At 42.2% G+C, this 7279-nt stretch overlaps 1 protein-coding gene across 1 annotated transcript in view; it reads left to right on the top strand.

Moving 5' to 3' along the window:
* TNFRSF10A (tumor necrosis factor receptor superfamily, member 10a) overlaps positions 1–7279 on the top strand; it is a 45520-nt gene that overhangs the window by 27880 nt on the left and 10361 nt on the right. The window contains exon 3 of the mRNA XM_008575283.1: positions 6228–6341. Within this exon, the coding sequence (XP_008573505.1) occupies positions 6228–6341 (114 nt within the window). The remainder of the gene's footprint in view (positions 1–6227; positions 6342–7279) is intronic.

Below are 7279 nucleotides of genomic sequence, written 5' to 3'. Positions count from 1 at the left end.
CCTAGCCATTGCAATCACGCAGTGTTCACAAGTGCGGTGGCCAATAAGGGCTAAGGCAAGGTTCCTGCAGACACTCCCACCCTGCTTCCTCCTGGCGCCGTCTTAGGCTGCCACATTAATCCACTTGTAATGTCACTTAAGGTGGCATTGGCTTTTAGGGCCGACAGGTTTCGTTCTTGTGTGTTCATGGTAGTGATTATTGTTTTTTGGACTCCAGGTGAAAGACTCCCCTGAGGATTTCTTGCAAGGCTGGTCATGTGGTGTTGAATTCCCACAATTTTTGTGTGGGAAATACACTACTTCTCCCTCATTTCTGAAGTATAGCCTTGCTGGGCACAGTATTCTTGGCTGGCAGGGTTTTTTTTTTTTCTTTTAGTATTCTAGATATGCCATTCCATTTTCTTCTCACCTATATAGTTTCAGTTGAGAAGTCTGCTGTTAGTATGATGAGGACTCCCTTACAAGTGACTTGACAATTTTCTCTTTCTGCTTTTAGGATTCTCTCTCTTTGTCTTTGAGCTTTCCCAGTGTGACTATAGTGTGTCTCAGAGAGTATCTTTTGGGATTGAATCTGTTTGGGGATCTTTGAACTTCCTGGATCTGAAGGTCTGTGTCTCTCCCTATACCTAGGAAGTTTTCCTTTATTATTTCATTGAATACATTTTCAATGCCCTTACCTTTCTCCTACCTTTCAAGAACACCCGTGATTTGGATGTTTGTGCACTTAAGGTTGTCTGCTAGCTCTCTTAGGCTTTCTTCATTTTTTTAAATTCTTTTTTCCTTTTTTTCTCTGCCCTGGTTATTTCATAAAGACTATTTTCAAGTTCAGAAATTCTTTCTTCCACTTATCGTAATCTGCTGCTTAAGCTCTCAGTTGTGTTTTTTTCCTTTTAGCATGTCTTTCAATTCCCAGAGTTCTGCTACATTCTTTTTTAAGGTATTAATTTGTTTGTAAATTTCACCCTTCATATCATGGATATTTTTTCTCATTTCATTGTGTTGTCTTATAGAGTCCTCTCTTATCTCATTGAGTTTCCTTAAGGTAGTTTCGCAGAATTCCTTTTCAGCCATTTCAAAGGTTTCCTAGTCTGTGGCGTCTGATACTTGAGAGTTACTGAATTACTTTGGCTGTGTCATATTTTCCAATTTTTTCATATTTCTTGTATCTCTACATTAATTGCTGGATATCTGGCAGGTCACTTGCTTCTTCTATTCCTCTGGAATGGACTTTGAGGAGAAAGATTTCTTCCTGTTTTTCCAGGTTCCTCCAGTGACTCTTCTTGTGTTGATGAAGTCAAATACATGGTGGACCAACTGCATGGTGGTCATGGATGTTTTTAAGGCAGTGTTTTTAAGTGCAGTGTCCTTGCAACAGAAGTAGCTGTGGTGGTGTATATTGTGGACCACTTCTGCAGAAGCTGTGCAAGGCCTATGGTGGTGGTATGGGGTCTTGCCTGGCATGTGGGCTTCTCCAGGGGGCTAGGTGGTGGGCTGATTGGTGTGCTGGCCTGGTTTCCTACTTGCCTGGCTGGGGTCTCCTGTCTGTAGCAGCATGACACAGTGTCTTGCCTAGACCATGGGCTGCTTGGGGGGCTGGATGGTGAGCTGGCTGGGTCTCCTGTCTGCCTGGTTGGGGCCTCCCTCATTCACTGTGGAATGGTGCAGGGTCTTGCCTTGTGCATAGGCTGCTGGCGAGGCTGGACAGTGGCCTGGCTGGGTCTCCTGCCTACCTGGGTGTTACTTTCCCCATTGGCAACAGCAGTGCAGCACAGGGTCTTGCCTGGCCTATGGGTTGCTTGGGGGCTGGGCAGTGGGCTTTCTGTGTCTTCTGCTTGCCTGGCTGTGGCCTCCCCTGTTGGTGGTGTTGCAGGATCTTGCCTGACTCATGGGCTGCTCAGGGGTACATTTGAATGTTAGGATTGTTTTTTTTCTATTTCTGTGAAGAATGTCACTGGTATGTTGATGGGGATTGCATTAAATCTGTAGATCACTTTGGATAGTATGGACATTTTCACCATGTGAATTCTTCCTCTTTTTTTTTGTTTTTTTTAAAAATTCTTTTTATTTTTAATTTTATTTTGTCGATATACAATGTGGTTGATTATCGTGGCCCATTACCAAAACCTCCCTCCCACCTCCCTCTCCCCACTCCCACCCAACAATGTCCTTTCTGTATGCTTGTCATGTCAACTTCAAGGAATTGTAATTGTTGTGTCTTCTCCTCGCCCCCATTTGTGTGTGTGTGTGTGTGTGAATTTGTTTATTTATTTTAAGCTCCCACCAATAAGTGAGAACATGTGGTATTTCTCTCTCTGTGCCTGACTCATTTCACTTAATATAATTCTCTCAAGGTCCATCCATATTGTTCCAAATGGCAGTATTTCATTTGGTTTTATAGCTGAGTAGTATTCCATCGTGTAGATGTACCACATTTTCTGTATCCACTCATCCGATGATGGACATTTGGGCTGGTTCCAACTCTTGGCTATTGTAAAGAGTGCTGCAATGAACATTGGGGAACAGGTATACCTTGGCCTCCATGATTTCCATTCCTCTGGGTGTATTCCCAGCAGTGGGATAGCTGAAAATGGTAGAACCATGGTAGATCTATCTGCAATTGTTTGAGGAAACTCCATCCCACTTTCCATGGAGGCTGCACCATTTTGCAGTCCCACCAACAATGTATGAGAGTTCCTTTTTCTCCGCAACCTCACCAGCATTTATAGTTCAGAGTCTTTTGGATTTTAGCCATCCTCACTGGGGTGAGATGGTATCTCAGTGTGGTTTTGATTTGCATTTCCCGAATGCTGAGTGATGTTGAGCATTTTTTCATGTGTCTGTTGGCCATTTGTATATCTTCCTTATAGCTCTTTTGCCCATTTTTTAATTGGGTTGCTTGTTTTTTTCTTGTAAAGTTGTTTGAGTTCCTTGTATATTCTGGATATTAATCCTTTGTCGGATGTATATTTTGGAAATATTTTCTCCCACTTTGGAGATCTTTGAGCTTCCTGGATCTGAAGATCTGTGATTTTTCCTATACCTGGGAAGTTTTCTGCCACTATTTTGTTGAATATGTTTTCAATGCAATCTCCTTTTTCCTCCCCTTCTGGAATACCCATGACTCAGATATTTGAGTGCTTAAGATTGTCTGATATCTCTCTCAGATTTTCTTCAATGCCTTTGATTCTTTTTTCTTTTTTTGTCTGCTTGTGTTATTTCAAACAGCCCATCTTCAAGTTAAGAGGTTCTTTCTTCAACTTCTGCAAGTCTGCTGGTTAAACTCTCTGTTGTGTTTTTTATTTCACTGAATAAATTCTTCAGTTCGGCAAGTTCTGCTACATTTTTTTTTCAGGGCATTGATTTCCTTGTACATTTCTTCTTTCAGGTCCTGTATACTTTTCCTCATTTCATCATGATGTCTAGCTGAGTGTTTTTGTATCTCATTCAGTTTCCTTAGAATTATCACTCGAAATTCCTTGTCAGTCATTTAAAGGGCTTCTTGTTATATACGATCTAGAGCTTGAGAGTTATTACCCTTTGCTGGTGTACTTTCTTGATTTTTCATATTTCTGGTATCTTTTCTTTGATGTTTATTCATTGTGGCAGGGGGGATCACAGTCCACAGGTTTGACACTATTGTCTGACTAAGATGTTGCTGGGGTTGCCAATTTGGTATGGCTACCTTGGTGACTGCTCAGTTGGCTACTAGTGCCTTGCATGTGTGGTTGCCTTGAGTCTTGGGGCTCTCTGGGGAGCCACCTCTCTGGTCAGCTTGGACTCAGCCGGGCTGCTGGGTCTCGGGGCGGTACCGCAGGGTGTGTGGTCTCTGCTGAGCTTCCACCTCCCATGCTGGACATCTCCTTGTTCTGTGTGCACTGGGCTGGGCTGCTGGGATGTACAGAGGCACCGCAGAGCGTGTTGTCTCTGCGGAGCTTCCCTTCCCCTGCTGGATGTCTCCCTGCTCCGTGCGCATTGGGCTGGGCTTGGGATGGAGCTGGGTGGTGGCGGTGAAGCCTATCTGCTGCTGGATTGCGTGGCAGTGGCCCCCCCACATGGTGTGTGGTCTCTGTGGAGCTTCTGCCTCCCCCACTGGATGTCTCCCTGCTCTGCGTGCACTGGGCCATGGTCCCTACCTCCCTCTGAGGAATACTGCAGACAATTTGGGTGAAGGCTGGCACATAGGAAGCACTTCACAGATGTTAGCTGAGGTTGAGACTATGGGCATGAGTCAGATGGCTGTGGATTCTCAGCGCAGGCTGTCATTAGTTGTTCCATGAGCTTGCAGATCCACTCCCTCTCACCATGTAAATTCTTCCAATCCAAGAGCATGGACTGTCTTCCCATCTTTTTGTGTCCTATTTAATTTAATTTCTTTCAATAGTGATTTATAGTTCTCATTGTAGAGATCTTTCACTTCCTTGGCTAAATTGATTCCTAGGTATTTTATATATATATTTTTTTGTGACTATTGTAAATGGGTTAACTCTTGATTTCTTTTTCTGCTAGTTTGTTATTGGAGTATAAAAACACTACTGATTTTTTCATGTTGATTTTGTATCCTGCAATTTTACTGAAACTGTTTACCAACTCCAAGAGTTTTTTTGTAGAGTCTTTAGGCTTTTCTATACATATATCTAAGATAATGTCATCTACAAAGAGGGACAGGTGGACTTTGTCTTTTCCAATATGGATGCCCTTTATTTCTTTCTCTTGCCTGATTGCTGTGGCTTGTACTCCCAATACTGTGTTAAACAGGAGTGGTGAGAGTGGGCATCCTTGTCTTGTTCCTGTTCTTAAAGGAAAAGCTGAAAGCTTTTCCCCATTCAGGACACTATTGATGGTGGGTTTGTTTTACGTGGATTTTATTGTGTTGAGATATCAAATCTACTATTTTCCTGTTGAACTTCTTTCTAGTCTTTCTTGAATCCCTATATGAATCTATGAATCCCTATAGAGTAAGGAAATTATTCTCTTAATTGTGATTTGTGTGGCAAGTATTTTCTTGTAGCTTCTTTTTATCTTTGTTATTATTTCTTCCATGCAGGATATATAAAATTTTTATATAGTTGACTTTATGTAAGTTTTATAGCTTCTTATCACACTCAGAAAATCCTTCTCTTCAAACTTGTAAGAAAAATTTCTCATGTGTTTTTAGAGGTACTTGTGTGATCTCATGTTTTACAGCTAACACATTGATCCACCTAGTTGTCTTTATTTTCTTATAAGGAATACATAAGAAACAGGCTTATGATTTTCCAGAGGTCATCTTAGTTGCCCCAGCACCTTACTGAATAATCACATTTTTATCATTGATAGCAAGTGTCATCATCATAATACATTATAAAGGAAGCTTTTATAAAAGCTGTGTTTTCTAGAGTATCTTTCAGTACTGATAAACATGGATCAGAGGAGAAGGAGAGATAGATCCTGCAGGGGAAAATGAGGTGGCCCAAAGGAGCAAAGCCCTAGAGATGAAGGTCAGTCCTCAGGACATGGGCTCCTGCTAGTGACAGCTCCTGTACATTGTCACCTGAGTGCCAGCAGAATGCCTCTGCCCACTTTTTATGTTATTCTTTAGCTCTCTACAGGTAGGACTCAGTTTTTGTCCCTTTTTCCTCCCATCGCAGATGGCAAGAGCTTTACCCAAAGTCTTGTCACTCACTGTCCCATTACTTCTGCTTCTGTTGTGTCTTCCACTGACCATGAGCTCATTGAGGACAGGGATTAGGACTTTCTTCTATGAGTTTCCAGGGACCAGGTGATGCTGGCCTAGCGTCTAGGCTCATATGGCTCTTGATCACTTCAAACAGAGCTACTCTGAATTGAGATGGGTTGTTTGTGAAAAACACACTCTGGATTTTGAATACTTAGTACTAAAAATGTAAAATATCTCAATTTTTTATATTGATTACATGTTCAAATGATAGTATTTTGGATATTTTAGAACAAAAATATATTGTTAAAATTAATATAACCTCATTCTTTTTACTGTGTTAATGTGAATACCATGAGTTTGAATTTCATGTGTAGCTAGTATTATATTTCTGTCAACAGTGCTGGTGTAAGGTGTGTAGTAGATGCAGAATTGATGAACTGATCAAGCCAGGTAGAGAGGATCTTCCTGTTTGGATTCCACTGAAGGCTGAAAGAGGAGTCCTTCAGCCTCCATGTCCAGCCTCTGGGAATCCTGTGAAGATTGATTCACCAGCTTTTCTCTCCGTTCTCAGGATCACATGCATCAGAAGACAGCAGAGGATGTAAGCCGTGCACATCTGGTGTGGGTTACACCAATTATTCCAATATCCTTCCTTCGTGCATATCCTGCACCGTTTGTGGACAAGGTATAGAACAAATTGACCCCTTGCCAAGAGGTGGAGTGGGGGTTGTGAGGTGGGAAACGTAGCTGATATGGACTTAGAAACTTCGATTCCAGGCCAACTTGGTCTTCATAATACACTATTCCATGACTATGTCCTTGCAATAGAATAAAATTAAAATTAAAATTAAATATATAATGCATTCCACTTTGTAGGGAAATTATTTAGTGCTCAGTTGGAAGGCGTAGAGTAATAATCTGCCCCTTGTGGAGGAGGCCAGGTTCCCTCGGGTGCATTTCCAGGGATGACTGCTGCTGCTTTCACCATCCCTTGATTTGTAAACTCAGCAAACACTTGTTGAGCAAACACTTGCGGATGCACAGAGAATACACTGGGGCTGGCTGTGAAATGGATGTTTCCTTAGAGGCAGACATGAGCTAGAAGTGGAACCAGGCCAAGCTGGCTTTGCAGCGTGAGACAGCCTGCAGAAGAGAAGAGGACACTCCGCACAGGGAGTTGGCAAGGTGCAACAGACCAGGACATGTTTGAGCTGGACCTTAAAGAATGAATAACAGGATTTCAAGTAGTAAAGGGAGAACATTTCCTGCTGAAGGTCCAGAGTGGTGGATTAAAAGGGCCTCCTCCATTCAGGAATGTACCTGATTCAACTCTGGGTCTACAATGAGTCTTGTGGATCCTACTAGGGAGTTTAGGCCCATTGACAGATTTTGAGTCACCATGTGATGTGGTCTGCTTTGTGCTGTCCCTACAAAGTCAGCAGTCCACACCTATGATAACCCATGAAGCCATTAACCCTTTATTCCATAACTGGATTAATCCATTCATGAGGACACAGTCCTCACAATCCAGTCACCCTTTAAAGGCCCAACATTTCAAATACCATAATCATATTTCCCACATCTTAAGAGTGTTACAATGAGGACTAACTTTACAATACATTA

Source organism: Galeopterus variegatus, unplaced genomic scaffold, assembly GCF_000696425.1.
Source record: "Galeopterus variegatus unplaced genomic scaffold, G_variegatus-3.0.2 Scaffold1167, whole genome shotgun sequence".
NCBI classification, from domain to species: Eukaryota; Metazoa; Chordata; class Mammalia; order Dermoptera; family Cynocephalidae; genus Galeopterus; species Galeopterus variegatus.
Note: the sequence above shows the minus strand (reverse complement) of the source record. Positions and strands in the feature narration are given on the sequence as shown.